This window comes from Tinamus guttatus, unplaced genomic scaffold (assembly GCF_059628265.1).
Source record: "Tinamus guttatus ecotype Peru unplaced genomic scaffold, ASM5962826v1 Tinamus_guttatus_pri_ptg001087l, whole genome shotgun sequence".
NCBI lineage: Eukaryota > Metazoa > Chordata > Aves > Tinamiformes > Tinamidae > Tinamus > Tinamus guttatus.
This window is the reverse complement of record NW_028289621.1, coordinates 1,247,775-1,260,464: the sequence shown is the minus strand read 5'-3', so window position 1 is coordinate 1,260,464 and position 12,690 is coordinate 1,247,775. Positions and strand designations below refer to the sequence as shown.

Below are 12,690 nucleotides of genomic sequence, written 5' to 3'. Positions count from 1 at the left end.
GAGGAAATGTCACCAGTGCCTGCAACTCGGATATGAGCAAATTCCTCCCCTGCAGCAGCTTCTGCCCATGCAAAGTGACATGGAAATGGATGCGATGGAAGGGTAAAGAGAAGGAGCCCCAGCCCAGGAGAGCTGCATTGCTTTACTTCGGCCAGGACAAAACAAAACAGAGGCTGCTGTCCAGTCTCTGTTAATGTATTTGTCTCTGCTGTGTCACCTTGTGGATAGCGGGAGCCTGGTGCTCCAGGCTGGAAGGGCCCTGTGGACACAGCCTGCCCCGTTCTTACCTTTTCTTGCACTGGCCAATGAACAACAACATGATGAGGCTACACGAGCAGCTCAGGATGACTGGGATGAAAATAAATAGCCACTTGTCCTCTTTTCTGGATGCTGTGGAGAGAATGACAGTGATTAAGGCAATGGCAGTTTGCAGGACAGGTCGTGTTGCCTCTTTGGAAGCAAAGTCTGCGTGTTCGAGTGAGCTGCTGCCCTCCAGCAGAGCATTTATCTGCAGCCACCTCTATGCAACCATCTCCTGATGACAGGACCAAGGCAAATAGGAGCAGCCCTTGAGGAGTCTAGGCTTTGTGAAGTGTCAGTGCTTCTTTGGGAGTTAAGGCATGGTCCTTCTTCTCAGTTTGTCCCTATTTCTCCTAAAAACAGCCCTCGTTTCAGCCGAATCCATCTGGAAGCCCTGGATAGGTGGAGAAGGGTCTCTAAGGGCCTTTTTTTCCTTCCTGGTGAGGAAAGGTTACTATTCTGGGTCTCGTTTGCTAAGTGCCATGGAGAAACAAAGCCGTAAGTGCAACTGTGCTGGATCAGACTGAGGGGGACTGCACCAGGATCCATCCCCGGCACTGGACACCAGCAGATCTGCAGCCACCAGCACCTTGTCCCAACCCGGCTTTACAAGCGTCACGGAAGCGATGCCGCTTGCTTTGGGTTTCCATACCCGAGAAACACTCTTGTGTCCATTCGCTCCAGAAGCCCTGGTCAGCACAGAGGATATTTGTTCGGCCCCTGACACGGACGCACGAAACGCGGCTTTGGTTTTCTTTGGGAATGGTGAAGGCCGTCTCCATTTGTGTTGACACAGACTGAGAAGCAAAACAACATGGAAAGCAAAGGTCAAGGAATTACATCCCACAGCCAGTAGCTCTCTGGCGTGGGCTGATGTTTCTGGGCACGTTATCCAGACTCTGCAAGCGGTTTGGCCGTTTTAAGTGATTTCACAATAGCTTTGGGCCAAACAGTGCCAGCAAGATGACTGTGGACATTATGCTACTAAAAATGTACACATTCAGATGTCCCCACCATGCATGTTGCTGTTCGTGTGTGCTAATGGAATCCTTCATGAGACTGGCTAAGTAGATCCATATCTTAACAGTGAGGGTGACAGAGCACTGGAACAGGCTGCCCAGAGAGGTTGTGGAGTCTCCTTCTCTGGAGATCTTCAAAACCCGCTTGGATGCAGTCCTGTGCCACGTGCTTTAGGTGTCCCTGCGTATGCAGGGGGGTTGGACTAGATGATCTCTAGAGGTCCCTTCCAACCCTAAGCATTCTATGATTCTATGATTCTATGATTCTATCTAGAACAGGAGGGAACATGGGGTCCCTATGGTTAATTAATTTTCACGTTTTTGCTCTTAAGACTGCAGCTGAAGGATGCAGCAGGAAGCGGCGCAGGAGCACGGGCAAGAGGGTGGCGGGACAGGGATCTCCTCCACGGGCATCCTCCCCATCCCGGCCAGCAGGCAGGATCCCGATCCCGGCCAGCCCCTTCCCGGGCTCCTCTCGTACCTCCCAGGCGGCCGCGCTGCCCCCCGGCTCCGCCGCCAGCTGCAGCTCGTACTCCAGGCACTGCGCCGGCGTCTCCCCTCCCGGCGGGCTCCACGTCACCCGCAGCTCCTCCGCACCGGACACGGACACCAGCAGCCCCTCCGGAGGCGACGGCTTGGCTGGGAGGGAAGAGCAGCGATGCAGGACACGAGCGGATTCGGTTCATCCACATGGGCATCCGGCCTCACACCCGGTTCTCGCTCTCACCTGGGCTCGCTGCAGGTTCTTACCTAGGTTTTGGAGGCGAACGGTGACGTACAGAGGTCTCAGCTGCGTGGCCGCCGCCGACCCGTTGACGCAAATGGTCAGGTCCTTGTATTCTGCCTGGCTCAGGTTTTGCAACGTGCAGCCCACGTTGATGCCGTGGTCCTGAATGTAGTGATCGCACTGCTCGGCGTGGTCCAGGCCCTCGTACCTGGAGATGTGTCAGGAAAACAACAGAGAAAAAAAGAATAAAGAGTTAAAAAAGCAGTAAGTATAGCAGTAATTTGCAATACAGCCTTCCCCCCACCTCTTTTCTGTTTTTTTTCTTTTGGAATGGTTGGGTTGGAATGCCCAAACCTAAGCCACGGATATCTCCTCCATCCTACCACCCTTTAAGTTTGGAAGTGACTCCAAAACACATCGTATGAGACATCTCATCTCCTGGAGGCCTGTTGTGGATGGAGGCAGGGAGGGAGGGTGTGGGAGGAGGGAAATAAGAAAAAAAAAGGGGAAAATAAAAAAGAATAGAGTGCGTTCATAGCTTGTGAGGTTGTTTTACAGACTGGGCCAGGCATGGCGCGTATGAGGACTGTGGTGCTGGCTTGGACCTGCAGCCTCTCCCGCCTTCAGGCCTCATCCCTGCGCTCTGGATGGGGATGCAGAGCACGCATTGCACACACACACACACACACACATTGCACACACGCGCATTGCACACACAGACACGCATTGCACACATTGCACACAGGCATTGTACACACACATTGCACACATTGCACACACGCGCGTTGCACATGCGCATTGCACACATGCATTGCACACATTGCACACACACGTTGCACACATGCATTGCACGCGATGCACACATGCATTACACACATGCATTGCACACACGCATTACACACACGCACATTGCACACATTGCACACATGCATTGCACACATTGCACACACACGTTGCACACATGCATTGCACGCGATGCACACATGCATTACACACATGCATTGCACACACGCGTTACACACACGCACATTGCACACATTGCACACATGCATTGCACGCATTGCACACACGCATTGCACGCACACATTGTACACACACATTGCACACACGCATTGCACACACACGTGTTGCACATGCGCATTGCACACATTGTACACACGCATTGCACGCAGTGCACGCATGCACTGCACACACGCATTGCACACACGCGTTGCACGCATTGCACATGCTCATTGCACACATGCATTGCACGCATTGCACACACGCGTTGCACACACACACACATTGCATGCATGCTGGCCCCAGTCCCCAAAAGTGCTATTTTCTGCCGCCTTTTAAGAGCCCTTCTGGGGTAGTGCCACTGCAGCCGGGCTGCTTCTGGCCCCGGCACTCAGAGTGCTCCAACTTGATCCATACCAAAACTCCGTGTGCCGGGAAGCTGCAAAAACTTACGGGATCAAAGAGAGGCTGCGCCGCCTCCCTCCCACTCATGTTATACAACAGACTCCGGATCCAAACGCCTGCTTCCATTACGAGCATTTAAAGAGGGTTTATTTTATTTACTTGTTTATTTTCCAGGACTGAATCATGAATTTCCATGGTTTTCTTCAAAGAACCTTTGAGGTTATTAACTTGCTTTTCAAGCAGTGTTGCTGCTTTGCGCAGCATTTCCAAGAGCGATGTGGAAGGAATTTTTAAATCACAGACAGGTTTCTGCCTGCAGGCTGCCTGGGGGCAGCAAAGCCAAGTCACCCTCCATGCCCCATGCTACAAATGTAGCACTTGCTTTGGCCAAAAATGCAGAAATCAGGCTCTTTCTTAAAGAAGGAATCATTAAGTTAAGCAGGAGCAATGGGGAAGTACATCTGATTCCTGCACATGGGCAGCACGTGCCAAGGTGGCCACCTTGATGGCTTGGTGACCTAAGGGGTGGCCCAAATGCTCAGGGTATCTTCAGTGAAGGCACAAGACGTTGTTGTTTCCCCGTTTTGTTGGTACCTACCAGTAATAGAGGCCGTATCGCGCCCCGCGGGGCGCCAGCAGCCCCGGCTGCCACGTGCACTGCAGGTATTCCCAGTCATGGTAGATGCAGTGAAAATCCTGAACCTCCGACTCCAGTTTGCCTGTCAAATGGGAAATAAGGGCTGTTTAGAAAGGTGCTATTCGGGCTGAGCCAGAAAAAAAAAAGTAATTTTTACATCTTTGAGCAATTGCGCATTGCAGTCAGAAGAGAAAAAAGGGCCAGTCACTATTATAGTGGTATTATATCTATATTATAGTAGTGTATATCTATATTATATAGATAATAAAAACGTTATTTGGCCTTGGGGGTCTATCTGGGCATCCCAGCGGCGTCCAGAGAGGAGCAGGACACGAAGCAATGAGCAAGGAGGAGCAGCAGGAGACCTGGCTGATGCTTTGGTGTCTCCCCAGCGCGGTGTCTGTGGCCACCAAGCTGCAGGTGACAGTAGCCCGGGCAGGGGCTCCCAGCCACGCTCACCTTGCAGCGGCGCCTGGAACCTGGCCTGGATCCACTCGCTTTGGACCTCCACGTGGTCGGTGCACCGGCCCTCGAGCAGCGTCTGCACCTTCGCTTCGGCCGTCCTGCTGAGGTCAAAGCCAACTCTGAATTTTTGTTTCCTAGTAAAAATCACCTGGTTGAAAGACAGACTTTATAAGCACCTCCTCTGCCGCTAAGCGGGCCGCACGCTTTGCAAACAGAGCTGCTGCTCCGGCTGCTTTGGGGCTCGGCTGGTGCTTTAATGTTGAGTTTCCTCACGTGTCTACCCTGCTTCTCCTGCCCGCGGGGTTTCCAGCCGTGTTGGAAGGCAAGTGGCCGACAAGGTGCCAAATGGGTCCCCTCGGGCACGTCACTTCATTGGCAACCAGCGAAGAGTGTGGAAATCGCTGGATACCCATTAGGCCAGGGGACGTTTTCCCCCAGAATATCTTCACCGCCTTCAAGTGCCACCACCCACGGGGACAGAAGTGACAATAGCACGGAGCAGGCAGCGGCCTGGGGACATCCCCAGCACCCGGATGATGCCAGTAGCAACACGGGGCCCATCAGCACCGAGGGAATGGGAAGCAGAAGGAAGGATGTGCAAAAGGATGGGGCTCCCAGGAGACGAGGATGACACATCGGACAGCACAAGTGTCACCTGGGGATGTGCTCCGTGCCAGCAAGGAGCCGAGCCAGCAGCTATCGCACGTATCTTTGAGGTGTGTGTATATATATATATATTTATATATATGTATATATTTATGTGTACATATATATAATATATATATATATATAATGTATTTAAATATACACATATAGATGTATTATTTTTTTGCCTCTCGGATGTGGAGGCTGGTGCAGTCGGTGCCCGTCCCAGCACGGAGGAGCCCACCCAAGCTGCAGGTTTCGGCCGGGCAGCCCCGGCTCTTGCTTCCCCATGACCTGCTGTATTTTTCCTTTTAAAACAACTCTTCTTTGTAATCTCAGCTGCGGTCAAAGTTTTGGCAAGGCACAAGGGCTGATTTTGTTCCACCTTTCAGGTCTGCCTTGCATGAGTCACTTTTATATCTGGTGTTCAGGGAATTTTGCCCTTTTTTTTTTGATATTGCCTTTTTTTTTTTCTTTCTTTTTTTTGCTTGCTGCTTGACTTGGTTCCTGGCAAGCAAGGTCTCCATCCCAATCCCATCGCAGCTTCCAGCACCTGCAGGCTCAGCAAGGGGCTGAGATGGGCAACGTTATTGCAAAGATGAGCTAGATATCTAAAAGCCGTAAGTAAACAGGAATTAAAAGCACCCTCCTGGATACAGGGACCATTATTTCGTTAGGATAATTAATGAAATCTATGCAAAGAGAGTGGAACGGGCCCACGCTGAGCGGTTTTGACTTACCTTCCAGTCCCTGTCCCCTGCGTTGCGGTACTCGAACTTGTACCTGACCGTGCACTCGTTGGACGTTTGCACGTTGAGCGGCGGCTCCCACTCCACGTCCAGGGAGCCCAAAAGGCCGGGATCCGTAATCCGCAGGTCTCGGGGGGCAGCAACTGGAGGGAGAACAACGCGGGGGCTTAAACAGATGTTGACGTAACGAGAACAAAAAAATAATCCAAAATGTCATCACAGGGCAAATGCGGCTGCTGGGAGAGGGAGGGATTTGGCTGAACATTTAGTAGCACCTTATGCTGCAGATCAGGATCTGCACGGGATGTGCTCCGGCAAGCCCGGATCCTGCCAGGGCACCTAGGAACGGACCCCGTGCGTCTAAGGAAGCACTGGGAGAGTCATCATTTTGCAATGCAAAACTGCTCTCCCGAAATGACCTTCTGGGTTCTGCACGGCCTCACTTTTATCTGCAGGTGTTTACCCACAACTGCCCCCGCAGACGTCGCCGTTGGCGCTTGCAACAAGCTCCGCAGCAGAACGCGTCCTGCAACCAGGGCAATGTATAGCTGGGGTATAGCCATGCCTCACACCCATCCCATGGGGCTTTCACTGGTCTTTTCAAGTACGTTAGATGTTAATGAGAAAGAAGACCAAAAAAAAAAGAAAAAACCCCAAAAAACGAAAATACAGAAGCAAAAAGTTAGGACAAAGTCATTCTTATTTTGGGCAACTTCTATCAACTGTTAAAAAAATATACCTTTATAGACAATCTGGCTTTTATTAAAATATTTTAAGTTACTGCCATATGTTAATAAAGCAGAGTATCTTTTGGATGGTTTTCTCACTGAGATGATGATATGCTTCCTAAAAGCTCAGCTCCTTATTGAGAATTCCTATCACATGACATAAAGCTATCAAGACTATTCAGTTTTATTAGCTCAAACGAAGCCAATTTTTTATAACGTCTCAGGTCATTTTTCTCTGCATACAGTGTCCAGAGGCAAAGCTCTCCAGCTGGATTTCTGCACAGTCTCCGTGTGAGGATACAGTTTTATTGCAGTGATCCGAGCCCTGCTCCCGGCCGTGTTCATCCAGTGCTGTCCCTGGAAAGGACACAGCCTTCCTGACTCCCTTTTTGCATCCCAGTCAAGATTTACACCCTTTTTTCCTCCCTTTTTCCCCCTGTGAAAGCAGGCCCTGCGAACACCTTGCAGTGGGAGACAACTGCATAAATCAAATTTTAATGGGCTCCTCAGAGACTCTGCAGGAATCCGGGGGAAGATTTATTCTTCCCAACGAAGCCCTCCCAGATAACAGTGCCCCGTGGGCTGCACTGCTGCAATCCAGCATTTCTGAATGGGGCAAGCTCCATGGATGGTCTGCTGCTGTGCTAGATGGTAAATCTGGGATTCGTGAGTGCATTTTGGGTGGTGTTGGGGCTCGGAGCAACAAACTGGAGTAGTTTGGAGGGAAAAATGAGCTTTTTGGTATTTCCCAAGTCACTAATAAGGCACTTTTCCTCCCACCAGGGGAGATCCTCGCAGAGTGGGACTGCTGATGTGGGATTGCTGCCCAGGAGGTTGGAAATATCCTCCCAGGATAAATGTTGGGCCTCAGAGCTATGCATAGAGGTCCCAAACGCCAGTGCAGAGTTGTTATGAGAGCCACGTTTCCTATTTCTAAGCCATTCTACACCAAGACACCATCGCTCCGGCCACTTGCACTAACCACACTCTGTTACCCAGCCGTGCCAGCGAGCTGCTCCCGAGCATTTCCCGAAAAAATAAAAATCCCTTCTCCACCTCCTTTGCATTGCAGGGAGCCGCAAAGGGAGCTGCCAGGTTTTGCTTTTAGTTAACAGCTTTTATTTAGCAGCCTTCGCCAGGGCGTGTTCGGCTCTGCCTACGGCATCCGGGATCGGAGCAGCGCGGAGCTCCGCCGTGCGCAGAGAAAAACCTGCCACGAGAAGGATCAGCCGGGACCATCCCGGAGCTGTTATGAAACCCAGGAATACGGAGCTGTGCTGCCCTTGTAGCCAACAGGACGTGCAGCTCCTCGGTTGCTGCCGCGCAAACCCCGCTCCGTGCGCTATCCGCGCGCTCCATCCGCGCGCTCCCGCTCCATCCGCGCGCTGCAACAAGCAACAGCCCCCGCGGCTTTACCTGCTGTGTGGTAGGAGGATGAGGATGAGGATGGTGCCCAGGAGCAGCCCCACAGCAGCAGCACGGCCAGGGCGCCCGCGCGCCCGCGGGCCATGGCGAGCGACGGGGGGCGTCAGGCCAGCGCGCGGGGACGCTGCAAACGAGGCACAAAGGGACAAGGCGTTAGGGACACACGAACACACACGTGGGGCCCGAGGTGCCTCTGCAGGGTGAGCTCCGCCAGCCGCCGCGCGCGTTCTGCGCGTTTACCAAAACGGATTAATCATTTCCCCGAGGATGGCGGCTTGTGTTTTTTTAAGCTTTTGGCGCTGGTGACACACGGACGGCTTTGGCCTCGTTTGCAATCGTTTCTGGCCAGCTAAGCACATTCTCCAAAGGAAAGTCAGGCTGCGCTGCAGCCAGCAGCGAGGCTTCTCCGGAAAGGGTGACGTGCCCAATGAGTCTCCGTCTGTCAGCGGAGCACCTCATAGGAGGTGCCTGTGTTCTGTGGCATTTTCACCAGAAAATACTAAAAGCCAATGCCTAGTCCTGGTCTTAGCAAAGAAAGACACATTTTGCTCAACTCTGGACAGGGCTTTTGGCTTTGGGTTCTTCTGTGCACTTGTCCTGCTGCAGTTGGCCAGGGCTCCAGCAGCGGAGCCAAAAGCTACACTTGCATCACTGGTGGAAAGACTATAGGTTACTTTAGATATATATATATATAAAAAAATAAGTAAATACATATATCTTGACTCTTGCTGATAGCTTAAGGCTAATGCTTAAGCTCTGCTTGTGCAAGAAGATGGCAACATCTACCTGAGCCCATGCAATACATCCCTGAGGTTATTGCGGGTAATAAACTCAGTATTAAACAGTGCACGCAGTCTGGATTATTAAAACACCCCCAGGGCTGCTCACTGGTGTAAATGCAGGAGAGCAACCTGCTCCTGCACAGGGTCTGGGCACGGCCGTGAGGACAACAGGCAACACCAAAGCGGGGGTTTGAGGGATGTTACCCAACAACCTGAAAGGCTTATCCCCAATTTAAGCAAATATCGAATTCCTCCAGGCACTCCCCAGCTGCAATGGCAGGATTTTCCCGCTGGAAATGGAGAATTTCCGTGGAGAAGCAAGGATTGGTGTGAGCCTGCAGCACGTCCAAGGCAGCCTGGAACACAGCGGCTCTGTCGGCGCGACGGGGGATCCAGCACAAGGAGGGGACGCCGGGGAAGGCAGCGGGAATTGCTCCCCAATGGAAGCACCGAGCGGGGCTTGTGGGCAGGACGCGATTGCTCAGCCCAACTACGGCTCGTTTAGCACTTGCACGTGGTTTCAAAAGGCAGGTTAAAAGAAGCAGAGGGCTGCATGGGAAGACGTGGGCCAGCACAGCCGGGACCCTGAGCACGGTGTCTCCGTCTGCCCGTTGCGTGGTGGCTTCCCGCATGCCCTCCCGCCGTCCCTGTCCCCTCCAGCTCCAGGCACCCTTTGCGGGGTGGCTTGGGGCCACGCTGGGACCAAAGCCACCGCGCTGCCCTGCCTGCAAAAAGAGCCAAGCTACAATAAAGTAATAATAACATCATGAAAATATAAAGGTGGCGCAGGAGCGAAGGACGCGCTGGTCAGAGCCATGCGGCAGTGGCGGCTGCCCTGGTGTGTGGGGGGCTGTGGCTGTCCCCGCGGGTGTCCTGCCCGTGTCCACAGGCCTCTCTGCTGCAATCGGCCGCGTGTCCCTCGTTTCCATGAGCGCCAGGTCCAGAGTCCTGGAACTGGGTCAGGTCCTGAGAAAAATCTGCATGGATACAGCAGGAAAACCCCAAACCGTGAGTGGTCGGTGCTTGCAAGGACAGGACCCACCCGTGCAGTGGCCTGGCCGGGCTGGAGAGCTTGGAGCGCCGCCGTATCCAACCCCTGCGGACATCGGCTCACAGCTCCTCGGTGCAACTTGGACATTTAGGAGCATCTTCCCATTCCACGAGACGTGATGCCAAAGGGCTCCGCTCCGAACGGGACACACGGCTATGGAAGAGCACGTCCGCCCCGAGCCCAGCACAACGGCTTGGACGTTGCCAAGCGCTCCGGCAGCTGGAGCGAGGGGAAACCCCGGCCCCTGTCCGGGTAGTCCCGGCGCTACGTGACGACGCTTTCCGCTCACCAGGAATTTCCACTGGAAGCCGATCCCGCTGGAAGCCAGCAGGACTCCCGGGTGCCAGTTTTTCCCCCCTGGGCACAGCAGGAAGCGGCTCCTCCACACGGTGCCGGGAGCTCCAGGAAGGCTCCGCGCTGGCATGGCCGGTTCCCCTTCCTCTTCCCTTTCCATTTCCCTTTCTCTAAACTCCCTCCAGCCGCTCTTGGCAGTGGCCCCTTGGCAGGAGCACACGGAGGGAAGCAGAGGGAGGCTCTGCCGCGCCAGAGCATCCTGCGTCGAGCTGGCGGAGCGGGCACAGACAGGACCCAGTGCCCGTTGCTGCCACGGCTGGTGCCCAAATGCTCTTTGCTTTAGCGTTTTGCTAAAAGCGTGGGGTTTGGCCCCAGTGCTGAGCGAAGCAAAAGGAAATTCGTCCCTGGCTTGAACAATGTGATGCATCCGATGGACAGAGCGCGTGGTGGGGACAAGTGCCCTCGGCCGGGATCAGGTGGCTTTTCTAGCTGGCAAGGCAGTGCTGGCTTAGGACAAGCCTGCCTTCTGCTAGACACACTAGGAGCTGAATAAATCTCCCTCTATAAAACGAAAAACACAGGATAAAGGAGATATTTTGGGAAAGAAAAAAAAAAAAACCTCACCATGTGTTGCAGGGACCGGGATGCACAACAACAGCGTAAAGACACAGAGTGGAGCCACAGCCACCTGCAGAGCTGCTGCTCGGATGTCACCGTCAGCGCCCTGAGCAACCAAAGCCATTGCAAGAATGCAGGAGTCTTTGCAAAGGACAGGGAATAGCAGCAAACTCGTTCCGACTCCTGTGGCAACGCCGGGATCCAGAGCTCACTATTCTGCATTGCACCTGAGCAGTTACGCTGCGTTTCGGGACCAAAATGAAAGCGTAAAGCGAAGCAGCCCCAGGCACCCGGCAGAGAGCGGCCGCCGAACCGCAACAACTCCAGCTCTTACCATAACGCTGCGGGATTCTCCCTGGAGCCGGGGAGCGCGCGGGACGGCGCCGTTCCTCAGCTGCAGCGGGAGCGGGGCAGGAGCGAGCCCGGCACGCGCTCCGGCTGCTGGAGAGCAACTTTGCAGCAGCTGCATGAGCCCGGGAGCGCTCCACGCCCGGGACGCACATGCAGGAACCGGGATCGGCGCCCGGCTCGGCCTCCCCGCGCGCACCGGGGCTGCCGCCGGGTTTTGTCGGCCTCGGGGGGTGCCGGGGGTGCCGGCGGCTGACGTGCTCCAAGGGGCGTCCCGGGAGGGGGGGACGCGGCGCTTCCCGCTAACTCGTGACGGCCGCGGGGCTGGCGGGCGGCCAGCGCGCACGGAGGCCGCGCCGGGGGATGCGCCCGGGACACGCGGGGCTGCAGCGGGGGGTCCACGGGCTGCTGAGCTGCTGCTTTTGCTGAGCGGGCTGGAAATAGCGCCTGAAAGCAAAATGCTCCAGCATTTCTGCCATGGGATAGTTTGGACCCCATGCTCCAGCATTTCTGCCATGGGATAGTTTGGACCCCACTTCCTCTGGGACCCAGCAAGCTCCAGCAGGCTCCTTCTCACCGAAATGTGGCTTCGCTCTATCCTTTTCCCAGGAAATCGGTTCTGACCCAGCTGCCCATCCCACAGCTGAGGAGGGGGGAAAATCCCACCTGGGGATCCGAGGGGACCCCGCGGGCTCTGCCGCTCCGGGTGGCCCCGGCGCTCGGGGGCTTTGCCAGGTGGAAGCGGAGGGAGGTTTCCGTCTCCCAGGTGCAGTTTTGCCTTGGCAGGAAGGGCTGCTCCCACCCAGGAGCTCTCCCGGCTTCTTCCCACAGTGGCGAAACCCCTCGACGTGCCCGGCCGCACACGCGGAGCCGGATGAGCAGGGAAGGGGGGAGCCCCAGGGTGGCTTTGCAGCCCCCCACTTGGCAGAAGGGACAAGGGACAGGGCCACGCGGCTCCGGAAGGCAGAATCCTGCTTGGAAAACTGCCCCGGCCCCGTGCCAGGAGATGCCCCGGCTCAGCACAGAGCTCCTTGTGCTTCCTCATCCTATTGCAATGGGAAAAGTGTTCCAACAGGCTTTAAGATATATATATATATGTATATATATATATAAAACTGCCCCGGCCCCGTGCCAGGAGATGCCCCAGCTCAGCACAGAGCTCCTTGTGCTTCCTCATCCTATTGCCATGGGAAAAGTGTTCCAACAGGCTTTAAGATACATATATAACATACATACACACACACAAATTGTAATTAACCATCATTACCAACAAATGATAATCAACATTTGGATGAAATGCCCTTAACAGAAGGGAGTGCAGCTGGCTTAAGAGAAATCTCCCTATCAGGGGAAAGAAAAATACTGATTCAGTAGCAGATCTCAGCAGCTTGTGTGATTTGGTAAAAGATATTCCTCAAATCGATGGGGAAGCCGCCTGAATTCTTGGAGAGAGGGGCTGTGTCCTCCGAAATCCCTCCTGCATTGGCCAAGCAGCAGC

At 54.3% G+C, this 12,690-nt stretch overlaps 1 protein-coding gene across 1 annotated transcript; it reads right to left on the bottom strand.

Moving 5' to 3' along the window:
* Window positions 1–283: 283 nt before the first annotated feature.
* IL13RA2 (interleukin 13 receptor subunit alpha 2) lies at window positions 284–7,700 on the bottom strand. Its single transcript, XM_088538562.1, has 8 exons — window positions 7,670–7,700; window positions 5,938–6,089; window positions 4,547–4,700; window positions 4,049–4,169; window positions 2,070–2,254; window positions 1,801–1,958; window positions 953–1,097; window positions 284–390 (listed from the first exon to the last, which is right to left on the bottom strand). Exons 1-8 carry the CDS (start codon window positions 7,698–7,700, stop codon window positions 284–286), a joined length of 1,053 nt encoding a protein of 350 aa, XP_088394688.1.
* Window positions 7,701–12,690: the final 4,990 nt, after the last annotated feature.

Bases quoted from the DNA above. Each gene is read 5' to 3' on its own strand.
- IL13RA2 (XM_088538562.1), bottom strand. From the start codon at position 7,700: ATGCTCGGGAGCAGCTCGCTGGCACGGCTGG. The intron at 4,701-5,937 runs GTAAGTCAAAAC...TCTTTCAACCAG, and splicing joins CAGGGGACAGGGACTGGAAG to GTGATTTTTACTAGGAAACA. The intron at 1,959-2,069 runs GTAAGAACCTGC...CTTCCCTCCCAG, and splicing joins CGTTCGCCTCCAAAACCTAG to CCAAGCCGTCGCCTCCGGAG.